General features: G+C 36.1%; 2 protein-coding genes across 10 annotated transcripts in view; one reads left to right on the forward strand and one right to left on the reverse strand.

Annotated features, from left to right (window-relative positions):
• LNX1 (ligand of numb-protein X 1) overlaps window positions 1-1,494 on the forward strand; it is a 109,954-nt gene extending 108,460 nt beyond the window's left edge. For all 3 annotated transcript variants that reach the window (XM_085058953.1, XM_085058954.1, XM_085058955.1), the window contains one exon: window positions 793-1,494. In XM_085058953.1, coding sequence (XP_084915079.1) covers window positions 793-928 — 136 coding nt within the window. In that variant the 3' untranslated portion in view covers window positions 929-1,494. The remainder of the gene's footprint in view (window positions 1-792) is intronic.
• Window positions 1,495-2,345: 851 nt separating this feature from the next.
• Window positions 2,346-26,599, reverse strand: part of FIP1L1 (factor interacting with PAPOLA and CPSF1) — a 38,476-nt gene continuing 14,222 nt past the window's right edge. For 2 of the 7 annotated variants that reach the window (XM_085058956.1, XM_085058958.1), the window contains 9 exons: window positions 20,464-20,557; window positions 19,243-19,396; window positions 14,918-14,944; window positions 14,291-14,345; window positions 13,439-13,494; window positions 8,983-9,072; window positions 7,794-8,013; window positions 3,409-3,546; window positions 2,346-2,668 (listed from right to left, as the gene is read on the reverse strand). In XM_085058956.1, the coding sequence (XP_084915082.1) occupies window positions 2,521-2,668; window positions 3,409-3,546; window positions 7,794-8,013; window positions 8,983-9,072; window positions 13,439-13,494; window positions 14,291-14,345; window positions 14,918-14,944; window positions 19,243-19,396; window positions 20,464-20,557 (982 nt within the window). In that variant the 3' untranslated portion in view covers window positions 2,346-2,520. The remainder of the gene's footprint in view (window positions 2,669-3,408; window positions 3,547-7,793; window positions 8,014-8,982; window positions 9,073-13,438; window positions 13,495-14,290; window positions 14,346-14,917; window positions 14,945-19,242; window positions 19,397-20,463; window positions 20,558-26,599) is intronic. The other 5 variants (XM_085058960.1, XM_085058962.1, XM_085058961.1 and 2 more) reach the window with 3 other exon arrangements.

The raw sequence follows: 26,599 nt of genomic DNA on the forward strand, positions 1-26,599 counted from the left end.
TTAAAAGATGAGTCAATTTGATCTCTGGGGTGGTACAAAGCATGCCAGCACAGAGATTTCCCACATACCCAGTTCTAAACACCCCAACCAAAAGCCTTCCCTGCAAACACCAACTCAATTGAAGAGAGTAAATGCACAGTCATGGCACAAGCTTACATAATTAACAAGGCTTAAAAGGTAAATTTGTTCGGAGCACAGATCATTTCTAATATATAAAGAGGGCCTACAAGAAAGCTGGAAAAGGACTTGTTTACAAGGGCATGTATTGTGAGGACAATGGGGCATGGCTTTAAACTGAAAGACAGAAGGTTTAGACCAGATATTAAAAAGAAATTATCTAATGTGAGGGTGGTGAGGCATAAAAACAAGTTTCCCAGAGAAGTTGTGGGTGCCTCCTCCATATTGGAGGATAGGTTGTCTGGGGCTTTGAGCAACCTGGTCTAGTAGAAAGTGTCCCTGCCCAAAGAAAGGGGGTTGGAACTAGATTATCTTTGAAGTCCCTTCAACTGAAGCCCTTGTACAATTCAGTGATGATGATTCCCATCTGAGAGAACTGTATCATGTTTTCTTTCAAATACGTCTAATTAATTATAAATTTGTAAGAAATCCAAACAAGTGATGTAATTTCACATGCTTTATTCCCTTATTCATGAATGGTAGTTAGCCAGAGAATGAACCATAATACTCATTTCTACCCCTTCCCACCACCTTAAGATCGTGCTTTGGCATTTGCAGTCATTTAAGAGAAGAAGTCACCTTGTTTAATTGTTGTCTTGCAATTGTTTTTTTCAGATGCGGTGACATCCTCCTTGCTGTCAATGGCAGGAACACATCAGGAATGATGCATGCCTGCTTGGCAAGGATGCTCAAAGAACTAAAAGGAAAAATTACTCTCACAATCGTGTCCTGGCCTGGCACTTTTTTATAAAACAAGTCTTCACGGAGAGTATGACAAGTAACTTAAATGGGGAAAAAATAAAAAAAAAGGAACATCAGTCTTTGCTTTTTTTGGGGGTCAAGTATGTATTTATAAAGAAAAGGTTTGTGAAATTTCAACCTGCATGTCAAGAAAAGTCAAGTTTAGGCAAAGCAGTGACACCCGTCAGAAAATCACCTCAGAAGGATCCAAGGTACAGACTTCAGTCCTTCCTTCCCTGTGTTCTTAAGGGTTTTTTGTTGGTTTTTTTATACATATCTATATATCTATTTAATGCATATAATTATAACAAAATTTAAGGAGCAACAGCTTCTGCTCATCCACTTTATTTTGATTTACAAAAAGGAAACCTTGAATAACTTATGGAAATATTTCTTGCAATTTTTCTAGTTGCAATAATCAGGTGAAGGTTTTTATCACATTAATAGCACTTTGATTATGTGTACCTTTTCATGGTCAGCATGAAGCTGGTATTTTCAAGACTTTCAAGTACTGTTTGTTAGTCTGTAAAACTGTGAATGAAATTTCTAAAATAATTAAAAATAATTGTAAATGTGTACTTGTACAGACATTATTTTCATCCAAAACCAAATTACCTCGTTTCCCTGGTTTGTTTTGATTAATTTTATTTAATCTGGGATTTTTATATAGAATATTACTTTTAAAGAAGTACACTGCACCCTACTAATGCCATCAAGTCTTCTGAATAGCAGTACAATTTTTGTATAACTGCCTTATCAATCACACTTGATACTGTTCTGCATGAAGTAAATCTGAAAGTGATGATGGTCTTAAATGTCTCTTAAAATAGTGCTTTGTCTTTCTCTGCAAATTACTTGTGTTCCACAGTCTTGTTTTTATCTCACAAGCTTACAGTGGGAAGAGGATATGTTTGTTAATCTTTATCATGTTAAGGACAGCTGTTCCCCTAGAACAAAGACTAAAATGAACTCTCTCTTAAGCCACTGAAAAGCAGTAGGGACGATTATCCAGCTTAATTCATCCTCGTGCACCCACACAAACCAGACATAATTACCAAGTGTATCATCACCACATTCAGTGTTCCATTCAACTAACAATCGGCACCTTTCCCACTTTCCCTAATTTTTTTTGCTTCACATTATTACAAGGTTTCTGAAGAGTCTGCAGTTCCTGTCCCTGTAGTAAAGGATGACCTTTCCAAATATGACTCCAAAAGCTAAACCCACAGTGTTCCAGATGTTGGTATATAATAAAATGAATGCACAGTTTCTAAAGTCAGTATAAGAATGACCTTCCCGTTGGCTTATGAAAAAAGGAGACATTTTAATACAAAGAATTTAAGCCCTACTTATATTGTAAGAGCATAAGCTTCTAGCTGTAAGATGTTTTTCACTGTTTCTTAAAAGACAAAGTCAGTCCAAGAATCTTAACATGAAAAATTCGTCCTTTTATTTTCAAAAAAAAACCCAAGTAACCTTTGATTTCAAACTAAGAGAACAAGATTAAGAGCAAATTATTATAATTCCCAGAAAAATAACAAGATTTATAGTAATCTATTTCTGGCACTAATATATATGCAAGTAGGCAAAAATCACACAAGCCTATTCCACAGGGGCAGCTTCAGTGTTTTCCTGTTCAGGAGCAGGTTCACCACTGGCTTCTTTTCCTTCTTTGCTTCTTTTGGACTTCTTGTGTTTGTGCCGTCTGTGGCTATCCCCTTCTTCACTGTCGTGACGACGTCTGCTGTTACTAAATAGAGAGAAAACATGCCTCAAACACTTGACACTTCAGTCCCTATTTAATTAAAAAGTACCAAAAAAACAGCTTCTGCATTAATATTTGAAAGCTGGCACCCGCTCCCATTCCAACTCAGAGTACTTGGATGTCAGCGCGCAACCGAATTTTTCCTGGAATGGAACATACATCTACCCATCCTGTACTTTTTGTGGGTAAAATGGAATGATTTTTCACATTTGTAACCCATATTCTAATAGCAATACTTCTAACAATGTCATGTACCTATTGGCATTTCTCAATAATTCGACATTTTTGTTGACCCCATTTTCTCAACTTAACTTTTATGTCTAACTTAGAATGGATCATGTAGAAAAATTTCTATCAAGTGACTGTGAGGGTTATTTTACTTACTGAGAATGACTGTTGACTTCTGTTCATGCTGCTGAATGTCAGTTTCATTCCACCTTTTTCTGCCTCACCCTTTTTACCATTCTTTCCCCAAAGTCCTAATTTCTGTTCACATACTGGCTGTCACATACATCATTCAGTACTAGGTTACACAGGGTCAGTATTGCTTTCTGTCTGTCCACGTTTTATAAGGCAGACTTGGTCCAAGTTGCACATTTAAGTGTTTACAGTCTTTCCAAAAAACTCCTGTTTGTTTGGGGTTCTTTTAAAAGTTAACTCTTTTTTTTTTTTTTTTTAAATTGGGCAAGTCTTTCGTATCCTATTAAAAAAAAAAAAAATCCAACCTTCGAGATGACTTGTGTCGAGTCTCTTCTTTCTCTCTGTGTCTCCTGTCTCTGTGTCTGTCTTCTTTCTCTCTACTTGTCCTATGGCGGTCGTAGCCCCTTTCTGCATAGTCTCTGTATCTGTAGCGTTCTTCATCACTGATTCAGAGAGAACATATTTGCAGGACATTAAGACCAAGGAGTGTAAAAATAACAAGCTAAATGACAGGAAAATCTTAATATTGCTTCTGGGTGTCTAAATGAGTTCCAAAGCTAAAAGGACAATAAAGGTCTTCATGTTATACACTAGACTTCTGCAGTTAATGCAATTTTGAAAGGAAATTGTTCATTAAAAATTAAAGAAAGAAGAATATAACAATGTTCCATTAAGTTTATACAGGGGTTATCAAGCTATTAGCTTGAACTTCTATCTAAATGTGAAGGAAGTCCAATCCTACATAAACTTCAGTAATGCTTTTAAGATCAATGTTTGAAACGTTCAACACTTATCAGCACCCTTTTTGACTATTATACAATTTCAGTAAATTAAAATTAGATTTTGGTACAGTTGTCTAATTCTTTACACATGCTTCAAGAAAAGGAAAAGCTAAGTACACAGAGTAAAATATACCAAATGTTTTGGGTTGCTTTTGAAATTAATTTTTCTCGAGTGCTATTGCTGACTCTACTTCTCTCTTGGATTACCATGAAATGCTGCCCTGCCACAATATTGGTAAAAAACCCTAAATATCAAAGGTTAGACAATTCAAAGGCTTTACTTAAAAACATATTTTTGTATTTTGACTTGATGAAAAGGGCAGTTCTAAGAGTTTACTGGCATCTAAAAAACAAAAAAAGATGAGAACACTATCCATTGTTAGCCAACACCACTCAAATACTACCTTAGTATAGCTTAAAAAGGCATGATCATTTCATAATTTCTCTACTAAGAAAATCCTACCCAGTATCATTTAACAATGAAACTTCAACACAAATGAATTTAATGTAATTACTTATGTATCACATTAAGTCTTCTGTAACCATAGTTCGGGAGATCTCCAACAAGTCCTGAAAAAAGGCACAATATGTAACCAGGTTTTCACAATGTAACCAGGTTCCTAAAGCAGTAATTAAACTCAGTAACAATTTAGATACTGTTGACCTAACACAAGGCAAGTGTTTCTGCCTTTGCCAACATTTACCAGGAAAGAAAGTATCTTCCTGAGATCACTGGCAGCAACAGAATAGATCAGACAGATCACACAAGAAGAACAGCTCAAGACAGAAGAGATTTCTCATGTCTTGGAGCAGTGAGAACTGAGATCAAACCCATTTTATCTGCCACAACTTGGATCCTCTGGCCATTTCTCAAGTGAGGATATTACATTAATGATTATTACAGCTATGCATGAAAACTCAGAGTGAGAAGGGGGAACACCTGAAGCAACAGAAGTAGTCTTTTTATGAAACTCTGTATGATTACATCATTAAGGAAATGTCAGAAAATAGTAGTTTAAGACAGTGTAAGAGAAGCACTAACCACCCCATAGAAAATCCTGCTTTTCAAAGGGAATACTTTTATTCAGACATCAAAAACAAGAAGACTACAGCTACAACTACAGAACTCAAAATTATGATTTGCCACTGAGTAATACAACTACACTGATTTTATAATGCATTTATAACCACAGATCTGAGAGTAACCTGATCAAATCCTGCAAAGCACATTTGTGATCAAATGGCACAAACACTAACTGAGGATGGAAGGCATGAGTGGAGGTCACCAGGACCAAACCCCAGCTAAAGCAGGGCCATCAGCACCACCAGCTGACCAGTACCATGTCCAGACAGCTGCAGGATATCTCCAAGGATGGAGACTCCCCAGCGTCTCTGTGCAACTATAGTTTCCTCCCGTATCTTATATTGCGTCCCACAACTAATATTTTGATCATCAGTATCTAATGAAAAGGTTAAAATTTGAATGTCTAACAGTACCTTCTGATAAGCTTGCCATAAGAAATTAGATGGCTACTTGTAGACTTATGGCTTGGTTTCAAAGATTAGATCCAAAGCCTTCAACAATTACCTACACTCTCCATTTGTTCTGTTACCCAGCTATTTTAAAACACTCTAGAAAAGGTTAAAAATATTACTGATACTCCTTTTTAAACTTTATTTTGGCAAACTACTAAAGAACCATGACAGCTTGTAAGTGTGTCTGATGAAAATAAACAACTTCTCTAAGTAAAGCAAAAAATCAGTTTGCCAAGACCAGTGTGTTGGGAGCTTTCAGGAGCACTCCAATGCTGCTCAATGTTTTTGACCTTTATCGCACATTGATCCTGGAGTCTCCTTCAGTTTGTTGACCACCAGGACACCAAGTCCTGTGAAACTGCAACCCAGCCAGCCAGACCCTCATCTGCTCTTGTGCATGAGATTATTACATTCCAGGGCCTTAGAGACATAGTTGCTGGGGTTTGGGTTTATTTTTTTTTTTCAGTTTTTGCAAATTGCTGAGGAAGAACCACAAAACGCTAACATATCAATCATATTAGAAAGTCTAAATTTTTAGTGGTAACTAACTGACTTGAAACTATCAAAATAAAATAAAACAAAATAAAGCCCATGTCTTTGCAGAAGGGAAACAGTCCAAAAATAACGGCATCTTCTCAAGGGGGCAAGTGAGATACATCGTAAAAATGCACACTTTTCTCTGAGGATAGCAGGGTAAAAGCAGAACAGAACACAAAGATAGCTGAAAATTCATTTTTAAACCACATTTTGGTTATAATAGAATAAACATAATCCTATTTTCTTATAATTTTAAGAACTGCTGTAGCAAAAACACAGGCTATTTACCTGGAAAACAACTGCTAAAAACATTGAAAGCTGTAATTTCTGAGCAGTAAAAAGCTAAACCTGATGCTTACTACAAACCCCAATGAAGTACCACTTGATCAAAGTTTAAACAAAGGGAATATAAATAAAAGCTATAAATCTGTGCAGTCTCTAAAATAGTTCACATTCTTCTCTTCCCCACAGGTCGATTAATTTTATTTTCCTAAGTGCACAAAATTGAAAATAAACCTTCTGAAGAAATACTGTATCTGCATGTTCTTCCTTAAGCCTCTCCCACCTCTTCTGTGATTCCCAAACCAACTTGTCCTAGTTCAGGGCCTCCCATTTTCTTACACAGCCATGTGGCAACAGCTTTGCTACAGATGGTGGATAATTTAGTCACATAAAGTCGAGGCCTGCTCTTCCCCCTCCTTTGCAGATAACTCTGGCAGCAGCACAGAGATTTCTTGAGGCCTGGAAGCTATTAAGGCTCATTTCAAGCACCCTTGAATGACCAGGGTTCTTTCTGGCCTTCAATCAAGCTGTCTGAAAAACAGATGTTTAGACAGGTCTTGGGTTCTCAGAAACTGACCCTGGAACAAAGCATATGCAACAGGAGAGGACATCACCACACTGGCATACATGGAAAATCCCCCATCTTGCACCCGGATTGGGTCTTCAGCTGACAATCATCATGCAAAAATTGTCATCTCTCAACCACAGTAATGTTGACTCTCATTCCCCTCGGCGTAAAACCATTAGTAAAAACAATCTGCCTAATAGCTAACATATATATTCTGCAAAAATTGAAACTTAACAACAAACACAGAGAAAAGCATCAGATATTTACCCCAAAATGCTCAGTAAATAATGAGCAGAGGACATTCAGAAAAATCTGGCAAACCAATAATCCTCTGTTCTATGGAGCCATAGTGAGCTCAACATTAAATGCTTTGTACTTGAGCACATGAACCACAGAACAGTTGCAGCTTTTTTTTTAAAAGCAATTAGAGTAGAAAGCTGAATAAAGTTATCTGACATGATTTCCGTAATCTACATGAAAATGAAAAAGTTCTTGACCTTGAAATAATAGTTTTTAAAAAGAGAGGAGAGATTATTATTCAGCCAGTATTACCAACCACATTAACCATTTTAGCAGGTAGTAACACCATTAATTAAAGTCAAATGTTGCAACACACTGCTCTTAGTACTGAATTGGCAATTCAAAGTCATTTGGTACTTCGACACATTTTTCTGTAGATTTTTTTCTAGACCAAATGATGTCAAAAGTTATGGATATTTCAGTCATTCTCAACACTTAAATCACCTTTAACCTGTAAAGCACTATGACCAGTCTGGATGTATACTGTCCTTTTCTTCCACTTCTCTTTTACATGCAGAAATTTAGAACGATAATTTCCAAGAGAAAAGGGTGAAGGTGAGGAAGCCACACTGCCCAGCTCTTTGGAATACACAGCAGAACAGTATGTTTGAATGTGGAAGTACACTGTTTACCAGAGACAAGGGTTTTGAGCAGAGTTCCAGCACATGTAAGCCATGTCACTGACCTGTTGAACGCACTCGAAGATGGACTGTGATCTCGGTCCCTTTCCCTGTCTCTGGTGCGATCCCGATCCCTGTCTCGGTCCCGGTCGCGATCCCGATCTCGGGATCTCTCTCTCTCACGTTCCCTATCCTTCTCTCTTCGTGCATAGTAATCCCACTGTTTGCTGGTGTCCAGAAGACTAGACCATGAGGGTGCAGAACCTGCAGGGTGTGGAAAGGTGACTGAAGAAAGAGATGTAGGTATTAGAAAGAACAAAATCAAATATCATATGGAAACTTACGCATGAAAACAAGACATTTGTCAATTTCCTTCAATAACATTTTTCTATCTTCCCCTTTCACATTAGAGTTAATTCTAAGCAAACACCACAAACACAATCTGTAATGATTATAAAAACTTCTAGCACTCATTTAAATACCTCTTACAAGGATGTACAGAACCAGGATATATACACCCCAAATATATGTCTGTATAAACACTTCTGTGGGGAAAAAAATTGTGCAAACATTTGCTCAAAGAATCTGATTTTATGTGATCAAATGGCTTTATTTTGGGGGAACAACAAAACAAAAACAACTAGAAAACAAAACTGCCTTTGAAACTCAGGGGCTCTGAAATCTCAGTTCAGAAAAAGAGGAAAAAAGGCCACTTCTAACCTTACATTTAAATGTCATTATTTTTATCACTTCTACTTTAAAATCATTGTATTTTAAATACAATGTTAGTTATGCTCATTCACTAATTTATATTCTATACTGTGCTTTGTAATACTTTTCTGATTACAGATGTAAAAGGAGCTTTAGAAATAAACTCGGTCTGGGGAGAAGAAATAACGCCCCCACTTGTGCTTTGTAAGGTAACATTTATGAACACTCAGCACAACCACTAATACCACTAAAATGGAACAGTTTAAGAAAATTAAGCATAGTCTTAATCTAGAAGTGGTATATTAAAATGTTAAGAAGGAAGTCTCAACACTGTCTCATAACCTTTTTCAGATAGCCAGCAATGGGGAGAAGGAACTTCTTCTCCACCGCTTTTTGCCAACTTGGATGTAACACAGAACTATTACTCTTAATGCCCCAATTGTTCTGTCTGCCCTCCCTCGCCAGAAGTCCCGTGAACGCATCCTGTAAAGGAAAAACAAGGCTGAGTATTTAGCTGGAAACAGCACTCTCTAGCGGACTTACAGTACTGAGGACTTCTCCCTTTCTGCTTATCTGCCTTGCTAGCTTTCCTAACTTTCAATAAATCGTTTGTTTTGAGCTCCACTTCATCATCTATAATATGAGAACAATATTTACTTGACTTCATGGTGTCACAAAGAGATTAACAGTACAATTAACATGAATATCCACTGAACAATGTAAACAATGTTACTGGCGCTGTAATTAATACTGTTGAGTTATAAAACCAGTGGCTTCTTCTGACAGCTATGTTCAGATTGCCTTGCCTGTAACGTCTGGGGTAGGTATGCCTGCCCCAGAAAGCTTTGGCAGAAGCTTAAGAGAACAGTTTGCCAAGCATCCAGAGGAGGAACACAAAAGACCTTTAGAGCAGCCAGGGGAGCAGGAAAAAACACTTCATTGTTAAAATACATTTGCAATGAAAAGTATAATTCCTTAAAAAAGCATTTATACAAGGTTTTGCCTCTAATAAAATGCTTGACACTGTTTAACTTCAGGTCTACAGGCAAAATGAAGGGTTAACAGAAAAAAATGCCCTAATACAATATTATGCTGCTCATTATACTGCCAAAACCTGAAATTCTTCGAAGGAAAGCAGCCAGAAATAGCAAAAAAACAGCTGGATTTAAAAGACTGCTAATTTCCTTGACTTGCCACTATGTCAACAACACATGTATGGTCTACGAGACACTGGCTGCCAGCATATTCTGATCTAAAGTTTGAACTTAAGTTTAACTTTAAATGTATACTACAAAACAATTATTAATGGTAGTACGTACTTTTACAAGACATTTTGGATACTCCATCACATCTAGAGTAATTCTCACCAGACAGAAGTATTTTTACCCCAGTAAAAAAAGATAAAACAGTAACTTGACATACTGCACTTTTTTATATATCTAGATTTTCACTAGGAATTACTCACAACACACCAGAAGCTTACTTTCTAGTATGAACTGGTGTTCTACTTCTACTACATTAAATGAAGTAATTTGTCATTTCCATTATGTCTACATGGATTATCCCATAATTTCTACAAAAAGAAAGACACTTCAAAAATTTATGAATTTTTTAATTGATAAAATTTATTGATAAAAATAAAATTACTTGAAATAAATTATTTTCTTTTTAAAACAGGAAGGGAACTTTGAATAAGTATTCATTTTGGATACGTGAGCCCTGTTTTGGAGACAGTTTAAAAACTTATAGCTTCATGGCATAAGGCAAACCATTTAATGCATCTTCACTGTGTCTCAAAAAATACTGACTCGCAAACTGTTTCTGTAATGTTAAATGTCTCTCAAGTTCCTAAGATACAAAGAACATTTGGAGCATGGACCAGAGAACTGCTTGAGGAAAAAGCAAACAAGCACACAATACAAAGCACTTCAGTGGCAGATCAAATGCAGCTCAAGCAAAACTAAAGATCTGATGGCAAAGGTAGCACTGAATTGTGAAAGAATTTAAGAGCAAATTGATGAAGCCACATTGATGCAGTGGAAGAGCACAAAACCAAAACAGACATTCTTGAAGCTATGAGTTAAGAATATTATTTTACTATGTAACCTTCCTAAAGGGCTTGCAATGGGGAACCTGACTCACCACAAGGGAAGAGACACCAAAGCATGAGCTGAGGAATTTGAATAGGAAGAAGACAAGCTAGAACCTTAATCAAGACTGGTATTTTTTGTAATGTGCTCCATTTGCACATCTTCCCCTGCAATTTTGACAAAGCTAGGAGCTGCACAGACTGTCAAAGGAGACAAGAGGTTGAAGATTCAGTGTTATCATCCAAAGCAACTATTAAACAAATATACTTAGTGGTTGTAAATCACAGGGATCATCTGTACTGCACTGTGCTGTGGAGTTCTCAATGTCCCCAAGTTCTGACTCACAGAGAGCACTGCTAAAACACTGACCAGCGATCACATTGCACAACAGGGACTGTGAGAGTATGATGCTGACCAGGAAAACATTTTTCACTAAGAGATGAGCAACACTGATAAAATGCCACTGAGTCTCTACAGATCCAAAAGTCTGTATGACAGGGACAGCTTAGAGACAGACAATTGCTTTGTGCAGCAAATATGAAAGCTTTTGCTGCAACAGGGATACCAGATACACTGGGAGCAGACTGGGAATACAGGAGCAGACCGTGCTCCTTGGTCTCCATAATTGTACAAAGGCAAACAATTTTTTAATCCTGCTGAAGAAGTTCAAATTAAATGTTGATGTGGTCATGGTAAAAGTCACCCTTTAACATTGGTGCTGCAACAACACAAGCATGCCATTAACTCTAAAGATCAACATAAAACTTGGAAATATTCTTATGTCCCTGGCAGTACTTGACATAATAGAAAATTCTAACAAAAGAGACACAAAAGTGAAAAACGCTAGAAACTATGTAATAGATGCCAGATACATACATTGGTATGTGTTAGTAAGACTGCTTTCCTTATGATACTCTGCATGGCTTGAGTTGTATGGCTCAAGCCATGCAGTTGTATCATAAGGAAAGTTGTATGCAACAACCATGCAAGTTGTATGGCTCAGCTTTTACTTTTTGCTAAAACTTCAGAAAACACAATTCAATTACTGCTAAAAAAGAAATCTGTGTAGAGCAGCTGTTTATGCACATCAAGCATTCTTGAAAACATAGCAAGCTTCCAACACATGAAAGCAAACATTTGATAACTGATGAGGATCCTTACAATGTCAACGAAGTACTGCTTGTTACTCCATGAATTGCTACAACTTCAAGAAATTGCAAGCCATTACAAAATGTCATTTTGTATATCCATGCTTTAGACTTCAGAACATTTGGGAAATAGATTTGCTGAACATTTGATCTCTGCTGAACATTGCACATCCTCAGAAATGGACCAAAACTTTCCCCACATTTCACCTCTAGCTAGCGTTCAAAGGAACAAGAAGCAAGGCAACAGAATTTAGCTGAAAGAAAAGGCACTGGGCAGGAGGCTGGATGGCAGATGCACGGAGGGCAGAGGTAGCCATTGGCAACATGAAAGGTCCTGTATCTGGGTGAGGGGGAGTCCTCAATGTCAGTATAAAATGGGTGACAAACTTATTCAAAGCAAACCTTGCAGAGAAGGGCTTGGGGATAGTGGTGGGCAAAAATTAAATATGAGCCAGCAATATGAGTTTGCAGCCCAGGAAGCCACTTGTATCCTGGCTGCACTAACAGGAAGAATGGCCAGCAGGTTGAAGCAGGTGATTCTTTGTGTGTTCTCATGAAACTCCACCTGGAGTATTGCATCCAGCTCTTGGGACCCCAGTACAAGGTATGTTAGAGCAGGTCCAGAGGAGGACCACGAAAAATTATCTGAGAGCTGGAACATCTCTCCTAGGTTGTTTAGATTGTTTAAACTGGAGAAAAGAAGACTCTAGGAACACCTTATTGCAGCCTTTTAATACTGCAAGGGGGTTGATAAGAAAGACAGATGGAGAGAGACCCTTTGCCAGGGCCTGTAGAGACAGGACAACGGGCCATGGTTTTCCTCTGAGAAATGGTACATTTAGATTCAATATAAGGCAGAAATTTGTTATGACGATGGTGGTGGGGCACAGGTTGCTCAGAGAAGTTGTGGATGCCCCACCATTAGAAGTGTTCAAGGCCAGGTTGGACGGGACTTCGAGCAAACTCATCTAGAGAAAACTCATCTAGTTCTTGCCCATGACAGGGAAGCTGGAAATAGATAATCTTTGATGGTTCTTTCCAACCCAAATCATTCTACGATTCTATCTACTTTTTCTTCCCATTTTCTCCTTTGTATCAAGAAGCAGAGCTGTGCTAGGTAACAGTTCTAAACTCAGCATACATTCTCTAGATGCCCATTTGGTGGCACACAGTGAAGCTTTTATTTTATTTCACTCTTTTATTTTTATTTCACTCTTATTTCATTTTTACTGAAAAAACACTAAGTCAAGTTTTCCAGCATCAGATTTTTTTCCCAAAAGAGTAATTAAAAAAAAAAGAAAAAAAATTTACTGTCTTTGCAATAGAGAAGCTCAAGGTTATAGTGTCTTAGACAAATGGTTTTTCAAAGGAAAGGTACATCACTCAGGATTTCTGAATGATTGGTCTTGCTAGTTAAAATTGTGATGATATCTCAACAGTAATTGTTCTCCTGCTTATAAATCCTTGAAAAATTCTCCCTGACTTGCAGTCCATATTATGATATATAATGTTTCAAAATCACAGTTTTGCAAAAGCAGCAGAAAAAGATATCCAGTATATTAATTAATAAGCAAACCAATAGTATTTACCACAAGTGGTTAAATTTGCAATAGCATGTATCTCTTTACAATGGTCAGCAATGAGCTTTTATAATGAAATACTGATGGGACCTGTTCAGTCTTCTAGCTAAAACCCTCACAACTGTATCAAACAATATCACAGTAGTCAAAATTTCCAAAGCCAGCAAGCTTACTTACTTACCACTGCCATATGGAAATGCACGAACAGAACGACCATCATAGCCAGAAGAATGTCCACTGTGGAAAATACATGAAAAACCAGTTTTAACATTTTAAAGATACATGTAAAAACTCAGCTGGAGCAACAAAGCTACCTCCTTCAATAAACATATACTTATATATAATATATGTGTTATATACAATACATACAAGAGGCTTGTACCATCTTAAATGAGTGTTATATATGACCTGGTTTTGGCCTCCAGCAAAAAGCAAGTATTTTTCAAGGACTATGTTTCTTTCTTTTTATATATTTATACCTATCTATACAAATAGATGTATGCATATACATATAAATGCATATTTAAAAATTATATTGAAAAAGTACTGTTAGGCCTATTATGGCTGAACATTTAAACAGAACATAAATACAAATTTGGATTCTGTGGAACTCTGGCACTTCCTATAGTTTATGGGGGCTTGAATTTGTGCTCAAATTTTTGTGAACATCTATAAAAAAGGATATGATAGCTTAAAAGTATACAGTTCATGTAAATAAGCCTTCAGACTACTAAAGAATACTTAAACAATCATTACCTTAGGTCTTGGCATTGATATACCACCAAAACCATAACTACTTAGTTATTTTGATATTGTGTCATAACTAAGCTAGTAAGTGGCCAAGTAACCTACTCAAAGAATATGCTGATAGGTGAGACTAGTAACATTTCTATAAAATTACTGTAAAAATCTGAAGCTGTCTCCCCTCTCCCAGATGCAAATCCATAAAACACTGGGCCACGCAAGAGTATTTATCCATTTCAGTTATAGAATACTGACAGATTGCTTAGCAAGATTTCAAACAGATAATCACCTGTCTATTGTGGGTATGAGGGAAGGTGGAGGACCGCCAGGTGGTGGTGGAAAACCTGTAACAATAAATTAGGTAAGGAAGGGAGAAAGAAAAAACTACCACCCATCAAAACATAAAAGAACTAGGCTAAGTATACAAAGGCAAACAAATCCCAGGGAGAAAAAAGTAAAAATTGTTTCTGCACAAATGGGTTTTATTTTGTCAGACTAAAAACTACTTTCCAGCTTTACAGAGTAAAACATTAAACATGTATTATCAGTGCTTCAAATTAAAAACTTAATCATTCTTAAAAACACGATAATTTAGAAGCCTGGCCAAATTTCTGAGGATCTAACAATACTTAATAAACAACAATCAAAACCCTTTACTGCTTAGCTACAAAGAAAATATTTTAAAGAAAAGAAGGAAATATACATCTAGAAAACTGGCTGACTAGGTCTACTAGTCAACAGCATTTTCATACAATTTCTCTTTTGCCTGGCATCAAAACAACTGAGCCTACATATACATGTAGGGTTTAGTATATCTGACCTTTCATCTATTTAATTGAAAGAAAGTTGAAAAGTTGCACATCAGTTAAGTTCTCATCTCTTAACCAAATGTGGAAAAAAATCTAAGCAAATTTACCTGGTGGTGGCACTGTTATTGGTATACCTAAAAAAACAACAAATATCAGATATAGTAATAATTTATTATCTGTAGATCTAAAACCAGATCGAGCTTTCACTACATACATGATCAAGAAGAATGATAACATTTTCTGTGTCCTCATATCAAGATCTCACCTTAATACCAAATGTTAAAATTTTAAACAAGCCTTATGAAATCTAGTTTCTAATTTAAATTCTTATTCTTTATGATCTTATTTATTTAGAGGCAAGAATAGTGAAGAATGACGCTGGGTTCTCTGGAATATGCAAGCTGAGGAAGAGTGATCAATATCAAGGTTCACTAATTCTTGGTGATTTCCCTGACATGAATTCCTACTAGCATTAATCCCATAGGATTAAACAAACTGTGAAATATAATTGAGCTTTCTGTCCAATCCTGAAGATTTAAAATCTCATCTCTTAGCCAAAGTGTAAATCAGGAGACAGTGAACTCCAACAGCCAAATTTCTAAATTGCATGAGTCATTTTCTCTTCACCAGAACACAAGCTTTCCAATGCGCACTACTGTTGTTAAGAACACTGGGTATCACACCATAAAATGTTTGACAGTGAAACATTTAAAAAACCAAACACTCCTGATGAAAATTCCTGAAAGAAAATCAAGACTAAGAACTCAAACTGTTGCACAGCCAGAGTGTTCACTATTTTCTGGTAAATTGTTCTAATTAACAGGTTATTCATGAGCCTAAAATATAAAAAATATATATAATATATAAATGTTAAACATGTATATATTATATAATAGAGCAATGTTAAGAACATAAACTAGAAAAATACCAGAAGTTCTCTCGAAGTGGTTTATTAGCTCTGCCTTATACTTTGAAAGATTTCAATTGCTGCACTAAAACCAGTATACTGTTAGCACCACACATGCGCAACTGCCTGAAGATCCATCAGCTAACTATTCATTACAAAAAAGAAAAAAATTTGTATTAAACAATTAATATATTCCTCATTCACAAGAATTTTATCTTGTGCAGAATTAAGAGTAAAAATATCACCACAATACTAGAAGTCAAATAAAAAATTTCACTTGAGAGCCATTCAAGCAAAATAAAGACAGAATACAACTAATACCCAGAGACCAAACGTCCAAATAACTTTAATTCGTTAATGCATGGTATTACACAAAAAAAACCCCACACATGCATTTTTTTCCTTAAAAACCTTTAAGAACTTCTAGAGAGTCACAATTAATGCTTATATAATTTTAAAACAGAAGCTAATTTACTTGATGGTATCACAAAGAATGAAAGATTCTATGTGCCAAGTTGACAGAAACATCTAAAAGATCTAAAAAGATCTAAACAAAGGTTTTTCCTCACCTCGTTCACTAACACAAGAATATGACACAAAGCAAGAAACAAAAATCGTAAGTGTCAGTTAATGGAAAATAAATAATTTCTTAACTCTTCACTCCTTGGCCTTCTAAGTGCACAAAAATATACTTGTAGCATCACCTGGCAATTCCTTCTTCTGCAAAAAACCACTCTATTTTGTCATTTCTTGCTACATTGGACTACGTTGTACCAGTGCAAGAAGGTGGCTTAGTATAGACCTTGTCATGTCTCTACAACATCGTTGTGCTGCCACAAAGATACATCCACTCTAAACCTATATACTCAGACTTGTGTGTCAAAAGCAACCCAAATGTCGTTAGTGCACCATTTTACCTAACATGCTCAAAATTGCTTTCAGGACATTGTATGCCATCCTACTAACTCAAGGCTGCTAAATATTTACAGAAAATCAAGTATGCTTTACTAAAGGAAAGCAATGCCACATGTGCTCTGCTTGTGGAGTAAAAAAATCAAACATGAACAACACTGTCAGAGCATAACAACATACTGCAAATTAGCTGAACTATATAACAGCCTTCAGAAATGTAATATAACTCAACTTGGATCTCTTGCCACAGGCTAAATTAGGTCAAATTCTCTGTATCACAAGATAAAAACTACACGCTTAGGATGCTGAGGCTGAGCAGTCACTCATCCTGGTATATATTGCAAAGTTATGCAACAGAAGTTCAATATTTCAGAGAAATTTCTTTTTTTTAAAATCATGTCACAAATACATGTCACAGTTTAACTACATGTTTAAACCAAAGCACATAATCAACTTTTAAGGCCAAGTTAACAAGCACCCATGTGTTGCTTTAGATGAAAATTACTCCAGCATAGCAATAAACCTAGCAAACAGAAACTAGTACATTTTTTTGCCACAGCCAGTCATCTTCTAGGACTATTTGAGAATTTTCTACATTTGCACTTTGAATTGTTCCAGGACTTGTTCCTCAAAAAAGATTTGAATCACAAGAGTGAATGAATACAGAACAAGAGACCTAACTTCAAAGCAAGATCTTTTTTCAAAGGCACTTTTGGAGGATGTTTTATATTTGGAATACTTAAATTTTCTGGCAAGTAGTCCCAGTTTAATATTGGGTAAGTGTAGTTTTTTTACTCCTCCTCCAGTGAACCTAGGAGGGATGGCAGAGTCTATTTTAGGAACAGCTTTGATGATAAAAAGCTGGCAACAGCACAATTAAAACGCAGACTTGAGGAAACCAAATCCACAGCTCTTAATCGTTATTTTCAAATCTACTCGAAGCACGGAAGGATGTTCCAGAAGACCTTCTGAACAAGCCTGTGTCATAAACCTGCCTGCAAAGCATGAGACTAAAGCCAAACCTGCTGGCTTGATCCACAACACATGTGGATTTCTTTCACTTTTCAAAACTCGACAGGTGAGCGGTTTCATAAGAACAGTCCAGTATGTCACCTGTATGTGACATCCCTGCACCAAGTGCATCTGGGGTGTCTCTGGGGGTGGTTCTAAGGTTTTTAATAATATACAGCTTAGAACACCTTTTCTGAACCTAATTACAATTAAAATAATTACTTTCTAAAAACTTGCAATGCATTAAAGATGTTGTTTTATCACAAAGGTTTAAATGAAGCTTAAAACTGCAGCAAGCATTCCTTCTCTTTCTGTCTCCTCCCCTGCAGTAAGGAAACATCACAAAATTGCTAGAGCACTAGCATATTCTCACTTCGGAGACTCTATTATTTTGTATTTATGAAAAAAAGAAAGGGAAAGAAGCAGAGAATTATTTAATCTTTATATCACTTCTCCCCTGTTTTCTAGGTGTTGTGATTTTTGTGCATGACCATCTCTGCAGAAAGCCAGAGCCTGCCAGGCAGAATGAGTTAACTTTTAAAATTAGGGGTGGCAATTGAAGAAGCAACTTCTTCCATGAGGGTTTAAACCCTATAAAGGCCCACGTTAGTTGCACTCAAATAATGTTACTTCTTTGCTTATACATAAGGGCATTAAGAGAACCTTTTAAAAGATCCCCTGTGCAAGCTGAATAGCAAATAAACTGCTCAGCATGATTTTCAGAACGAGTCAAGCAAAAGAATCCAAAGAACAGTAGAAATAAGGAAAGAAGCTCCACCTTAAACCAGTCTCTTCTGTAGACAAATGCATCACTTTCCTAATCAAATGCACAAAGATTCTTCATCTACTTTAATTTCTCACTGACCATTCTTCTTAGTTTCTTGCCAATTCCTTTTGAACTTAATGCCTTAAAATGACAAGTACATGTAACTGTACTACTTGTGCAAATGCCCATGGCACTTCTCCCAGTAAATTTCCATATATATCAAATTTCAATAAATGTTCAGCAAATATCAGTAAATCTCAGAACAGATTAAAAATGGGAAGAGTTCTCAAAGAGCCTTGATTCCTCTAAGATTCATAGACACAGAACACCAGAAAAAAACGTCAGGGACTAATAGGACTTCTAACTGAAAAAGAGGATACAGCACAAATGCAATACTTATCAGACTTTCAGGAATTCATACATGCTGTGAGAGAAAAGGGGAATTAGAACTCCTCTTGCAGCTTTGACCTTAGACATCAGAGAATCAAACTTGTGACACAAATTAATGGTATGCATACTTTTAGTTAAAAGGTTTGTAGAATGATGTGTCAACATGTACCTCTCAATTGCATTAACAGTTATTGAATTACAGAAAACAGCTTCTCACTTCAAACATTTTCAAGAACACAAGAACCAGCATTTAGTCTTTAGGTAACTATTTACTATATGGGATTATGCTTACTGAGAAAGTAAAAATAAGTTTCTAGTTTTGCCTTACAGATGTATTTAAGAAAAGAGCAGAACACAAAATTCTGAAATTCTGCACAATGCACCTCAAGCATTTGAAGTTAACAAATCTCTCATTATTCACATTCTACCTAGTGCAGAATATTTACCTGGTGGGGGAATCAGAGGCGGAGCAGTACTGACAGTTGGAGGGGGTGGGAGGAAAGGAGGTGGTGGAAGGTGGGTAGGTGGAGCTCCTGGAGGGAAAAATGGAGGTGGCTTGGTAAAACTGTCTACTTCAGGATTAGAGCGTTCTGAAAGAACCTGTAAAATATCAAACTCTAGTTACAATTGCTATGTGAAAAGGGTAAAAGACAGGTTTCCACTCTTTCCAGTAACTAAAATAGGAAAGTATCACTGCACATCTAAAGAGCCCTATTCAGCTGCTGTAAGTTCAACCTGCATACCTATGTTCAGTGTCCCCTATTTGCCAAGTGCCTTTAAAGTTCTAAGAGCAGCCAACAGGGAACAACAAACCTAAGACCTGAGTGGGAATGTAAGCCATCTGAATATGGTCCAAAATACCACCTTAAATTTATGTAAAGGAAAACGTTTAAAAATCAATATGAAAAGCATGAAAACATCCCAAGGCTGTAAATTACTTAAACAGTCTGAAAACAGATGAAAAACACATGGCAATGTTTTCAATATTAGCACTACAATCCATTATTGTTTTCACAGTTTACTCTTAACCTAAGTTGGCAAGAAAATGCAATTAGGGCACCAAGCAACCCTGATCCTTCTCTCTTCTCTGATTTTCCAGGAGAGAAGTTTATTCCATCTTAATAGATTTAGTTGCTTTGTTAGGATAATAAAAGCCTGAAGATTAAAACCATAAAGACTAATCTTGCAATTTATGATAAAATACTACAATATAATTAAAAACAACCTACTATTAACTATTAACTCATTCACACCTTATTTTCATAAGACGGCATTTCTCAAACTGCATAAAAGGGGGCTTTCACTTCCAGCATTAGTGTCTGGCAGGAATAGGGGACAAATGGGCAGTTTAAATATTTATCTTTGTCACTCCATAAACAAAACAGAATATCACACAGATCTAGCAGAGCCAGTGCTATCTCCTAGATTGTAAGTCTGCAACATCGCTCATCTCTTTTCATTAACAGGTATATACCAAAACATTTCTCTTTTGAAATTTATCAAATATTTTATCTTAATATATTTCCATAACTGCCAAAACTTTATTCCTGAACTTAAAGCTACTTAGGTATTATTCATTCATATATGCTGACATTTTAATCAGAAACTATGGGCAAAGCAAAAACTTCTTTTAGTCAAAAACAGAATGCAAAACTGCAGTGTAAAACCTGTATGTTGCTGTTTTCATTAGCACGCCGTCGTCCTTCCACCCTGCTGATAGTGATGCTCTGTCCAATCACATCTATTGTGCCAGATATTCGCCTGCAACACAGGACAAATCGGAATCAACAAGCAGAATCAGAAAAGGAAAAAAAAAAAGAGAGAAGAAAGCTTTATGTACTTCTCTCATTCTACATGGCAAAAGTTCTTTCTCCTGTAGAAACTATAAGACTGTTTCTGAAGAACATTAAAGGTGATACCTTTGCTGAATGATGCAAGTGTATAGAACTAAACAATGTAACAATAAGCACTCCTTGAATAAACAAACACAAAGGCAGACTCTACTGCAGTCTCCTTCCACCCTATAAAAAATAATACTTCTACTCTTCTGTTACAAAAAAACCCCAAAAAACAAAAATCCCCAAACAAATAAAAATATCGCAAAACTTCAATAAGAGTATATTAAACGGAACTTTTGCAAACATCTAATGTAAAATAGCTATAAACTATCAATTAGAAATAATTTCTAAATTGCATGAAATCATAATGAAAGATCCTATGGAAGATCAAACAAAGGTAAGATAGAAGAAAAAACGTAAGCATAAAACATAAACACTAAAATTCAAAGTATAATCAATCTCTCAAAATCTTCAGTAAATTAACCACAGGGGAATATACTGATACAAAAGAAGTGCTCCAGGCACCAGACCAGAAAATATGACAAGTAATTGAAAGTCACCTAGTAAAACTAACACCTGGTATTTGCGACAATGGGAACATTTGTGACTATATTTTGATGAGAGGAATAATCTAAAGTACAGTGAATTTTCCTGTTCGGAGCCCTGAAACACCAGCAACCAAGGTTTATAGAAAATTTATAACTTTGATGCAGTTATAACCAAAGCTGTCTGTCTAAGAGTTATAAAAAACAGGTTGGATTAAAGCCCTGAACAACCTGGTCTAGGGGGAGATGTCTCTGCACATGACAGGGAAGGTTGGGGTAGATGATCTTTAAAGTCCATTACAACCCCTTAACTTGCTATGATTCTACCTGCTCTGCAGCCCATTGTTGATTTCTAAAAGAGGTTAAAAAGTAGGATTCACCTAGGTCAATTCTGCTAGAAAATGAGGTAAAAATACTACAGTGCTGACGGTTAAGGCATAGCTATGTCTCACCTATAAGGGAAACCACAGTAGATAAAACTGATAATATTTACCAAGAGCATGATATAAAACAGTAAAAGAATGATTGGAAAAAAAGCTTCCTGAAATTTCCTTAGAAAAAAATCCACAGAAAGAAAAAAATACTTCCAGTTTCAGAAGACAAGTTCTTGTCTTTTTTATATCTAGTGTACTACTAACCCCATGAATACAAATATTAGGCAGAACAACTGGAAATTGGAATTACAGGCTCAGTGTTCTGCCAGACTGGTAGCTTGGACTCCAGTTCTCAGATACCTAGATTCCAATGCAACTGAAAAAGACACAGCAGACACTAGAGCATGAAGAAACAGTTATCCCAGAGATAATCTGAAGTTCCTTAGCAGACTGCAATACTGAGGATGATCCAAATGCCTGTCCTCTAAGCTTTTCACTATCTGGGCTTAGAGCTTCCTCCTGGATTTTAAAGCAAGCTTATTAAGCACAACGGTTTAGAGTAAAAAAAAACCCAGAGCAATATGACAAGACTCTGAGAACATATCTGCAAAATAAAACAGTATATACTATACAGCAATATACACTCTACAACAATAACACAAATTTAAGAAATTCTCTGGTCTTCTAACACCTCATCCTAGAAATTAGATTGTTCCAATAATCAACACCTGCTTTTCTAAACTTCCCCAGTGGTCTTGCATGGCCTTCCAGCACTGAATTATTAATTTGCTTTCAGTAACGAAATTGAGACCATAGGTACTACAAAACAGTTATTAAGACAACTGTTTTCACCATCTGAGTTTTCACTGACAGTTCATTTGGTTTTAGAGTTCTAAGACACTTGTTCTCCTCCATCACTGGTATCTTGTCTTAATTATCTAAACTATATCCTGGAAAACTCATTTTACTTAGCTTTAGTCTTTCTGTATAACAGATGACACTAGCCTACAGCAAAAAGTCCCTGCCTGGCTCACCCCACTGATTTACAGGGCTTCCCCTTGGGAGCAATGGACACAGCAGAATTAAGGCTCTTCCTCTCTTGTACTGTTTGCACACTGTCAGCAACTCTTGGAATCAGCACTGAAAACACACACAGTGACACCAGTGCAAGAATACTGGGCATTAAAGCAATATATGCCTCAAACATATTACAATAATATTAACCTGGGCTTGGGAAGCAGCCCAAACACACCACTGCAAAATCACATGAAGCAAACCTAGGCTACAAATTAGTTGGTTCCTAGACATCAATTTTATTCAAATGAACAGAGCTTTCACTTAATTTTTTTTAGATTCTGATGAGTACACCTGTACTCACTCAATTTCACTGAGATGGTGCTTTATAATTAATATTTAAATAATGTTGTATAGGATTATGTCCACTGTACTTCCCAACAACTGCCAAGAGATTTAATTTTCATAATGATGGATGAGTTTGGGCATTTGCCATCATACCTTGAAGTTGACAAATTCTCTATTTCCAAGACTGCAATAATAATTTCATTAAGTACTCTGCTAAAAGAGCTTGAACTTGAACAAGAGGAAGCATAGATTCAGTTGCAAATGGAGCAGCAGATGACACCTTGAATCACAGGTTAAGTCACACACACATTAAGTCACAGCAAGCTGGCACAAGGAAAAATTTCCAAGACTCCCTAGACATTATCTAGAGCAGTGATAAGATGTTAAGCAGGCACTCTGCAGTTTCTGTCTCAGTGCCGCAAGCAAAGAGAAGGAAGGGCTTGGTTTGCCCCTTACGCAATCAAGGCACCTGGGATACAGATGCATTCTCCTGGGATACAGATGGATCCACTGGAACATGAAAAGGCAGTCCACATGTGTGGGATGCACATGAACCCACAGCAGAGTTCATAGAAAGTGTAGCTTGAAAGGAACATTCCAGCAACTCTTGAGTTATTTCACCCTAATTAGAGAATGGTTATTTATGAGCTATTTGCACTAAGAATACCACTCTCCATGGAGATTTAATTCAGAAAGATAACTCGATCTTATTTGGCAAGCTGAGTTTAGATTCTAAAGAACGAAGAGAAACAGGGGAAAAAAGAGGAAGAAGAAGAAAAAAAGAAGGCAAACCCAGTTATTTTCCAAGTTCATGGCTTCATAAATCCTTATTCTTACCACAGATTAAATAAATTATCTGTTTTTTGGAACACCCCTATATGATTTTTCAGAATTCAGAAACAGACTAATTATTGGATGCCACATTTATTTAGTAGATTTACAGTATAGTCTAACATGTATGGAATTATAATATGCTGCAATATGCTCATCTTTCTTGTTTTGCTTGTGTGTTACATGTTTTATTTTCCTTCTCTTGAGGACAGCCTCAACTTTGCTGAGCTCACCACAAATCGATATAAATAAGAACCAAACAGATTTACCACAAAACCATTTGTATAGAAAATAGACTTTTTTTTCAAAATAATATCTGCATTTCCATCACTTAGTCTTGCAAAGCTAGTTAATGGAACAAGAGAAACTGGTATACTTTCACAGTAATGAAATATCAAAAATCCATTTTCTATAGAAAATCTGTTTACAGAGAAGACCTAAGTACAGACAAAGCTGATAAATAGCCCATTGCACAGACAGGCTAATTTCTCGGAAAGCAAAATTAATTTAAATGTAATGTACAAGCATTACATTTAAAAAGCATAAATGGAGGTCTAAAACTAAAAAACTGGCAGAAAAAGTTTAATGATGGAGAGCTGTTATAGGTAGTACTTGAATGAGAAAATACAAGCCTTTGCAGCCAGCTTATAAATGAGACTTATGCTTATTTCTCTACTACTAAAGAAAAACTATCTCACAGTCCTCGAAAAATGACATAAGGAAAAGCACTGGTCTGAAAATAAGTTGTTTCTATGAAGCAGTTGGTTAGGACACATTTGAAATATGTGAAATCCTCTCAATGGTCTAGAAAGCACTATAATCAAAAGAGGTTCCTTCAGGTTTGTACCATAATTGTGACAGCACACACAAGAAATCTTTAATTAACTCCCTGTAGAGAACAAATACCTTATTGTTTATATACAATGTTCATTTACTAAACTATTTCCATTATGATCTAATTCCTCCTTCAGGGTTATTCAACACTTTATGCTACTCAATAGCTCTAAGTATCACAGAATCAAGGCAAGAAATTCAGGTGTCATTTCTTAACAACTAATACCTCAGCTATGATTAAGACAGCCACTGTTCAAGCAACACTTCCCAGAGATACATTGTATGAACAAGCACTGATTTTTTCTTTTAATTACACATTTAGGATCCAATTCTAGTGAATTAGCAACATTTATTTGCTGGTGAGCGATATTACTGTTTCTACTTTGTCAACTACAACTTTCATATTGATTAGGACTAATATTGCTCAGAGGTTTTTGGGGGAGTTTAGAGACAATTTGCAATCACATGCAAACAACTACTGTACTCAAAAAAGGTAAAAACATAAGCACAAAATTATTTTAATGTTTTTTTACAAACAAATGAAGCAAAAGTAAATACAACTATCTGTCCCCAGACTTGCAATTGAAGAGCAATATGTAACACAATGTCCACGTGTAAAATCACCCATGAAGCAATATTGCAACTCTGACTAGTAAGTGAGGAACTAAAATGTTAAATGAACATCATGCCCTAAGTCATTTTTCCCCTTTACCTTAATTCCCGTTATTTGTGTCTCCTGTATTGTTCCTACCACTTTCTGATGCTTGAACTGTCTTTTCTGGAGGCACTGTTTGTAAACGAGAAGAGCTGCTGCTTCTTCTGGTGAGGTCAATTGCCTAGGTCCTTCTGTTTTCTTACCAACCCCCACACCAATGCTGCTATACCAAATTGTATCAATTTTCCCTCCCTTTCCCAAAATATATCAACTCTGGCTAGAAGCTGAAGGAAGTTTTACTGCTACAGGAAAAATGCTTCCAGCAATTTCTCAACAAGGCTTTTGCAAATGTCACATGGCATAAAGGCAATTATTTTAAATTATTGAAGAGCTGTATTGCTGAAAATTTTCTGCTTACCTAAAATAAACACTCTAACTAAAGAAAGAAATTAGTCCAAACCTATAAAACATTGATTGGTTATACAGAAGTTAGTAATACAGGCTCTTATAAACAAAAAATAATAGATGCATTATGGAAAAGTCATTGAAGTAGAAGTGTATATAATCCACACAGCTACTGAGCTACTCTCAGACTTCTGAGCATAGTTTTCTTTCAAAATCTCTTCTGACCACTTGGTAGAAATGCTGTTCTTTACAGAAGAATCTATTTTAAGCATGTGTATCCATAGGAGCAGGTGTTCAACAACAAAAGAAGTCAGTTTTGTCATTTTAACAACTTATAATTACAGTATTCACACTAAAATGTATACAAAACAACCTATTCTAACTACTGGAGTACACAAGTGATACAACTGTCAAAATGATATGTCACAAAGTGATATGTCAAAGTAAATGACACAAAGCGACACAGTTGTCACAACAACTGCAAATTTCACACAACCACAGAATCTAAGCAATGCATTTTTTCTACAACTTTAAACTTGACTACATTTTAATATCCTGGTCATTAATTACTTCCTAAAGTAGTTTACAGGTTGTTTGTCCACCACTGAGATGGATGAAGAATTGAAATCTTTTAACAAAATGTATGCTAGATATAGATTTGGAATCCTTACCCTGTGAAAAATACATTCCAGTTTAAGAACTCTGTTACAAGAACATCATACATTAAAAGCAATTCAGAAAAGGAAATTTTAAAAATAGCTACAGGGTTGGCACAAAGTTTGGAAGACTCATCTTGTTTCTTTGACAAAGAAAAATAGAAGAACAAAGAACTAAAATCTACTAAACACAGAGCAGCATAACCTGACAGCTCAGAGAAAAATTTAAGGTACCAGAAGAAATATTCTAGAAGCGAAAGAAAAGTGCAGGCAAGGGCATGATTGATTTTTTTTCCCCCATTC

This window comes from Lichenostomus cassidix, chromosome 4 (genome assembly GCF_008360975.1).
Source record: "Lichenostomus cassidix isolate B80296 chromosome 4, HeHo_3.0, whole genome shotgun sequence".
Lineage (NCBI taxonomy): Eukaryota > Metazoa > Chordata > Aves > Passeriformes > Meliphagidae > Lichenostomus > Lichenostomus cassidix.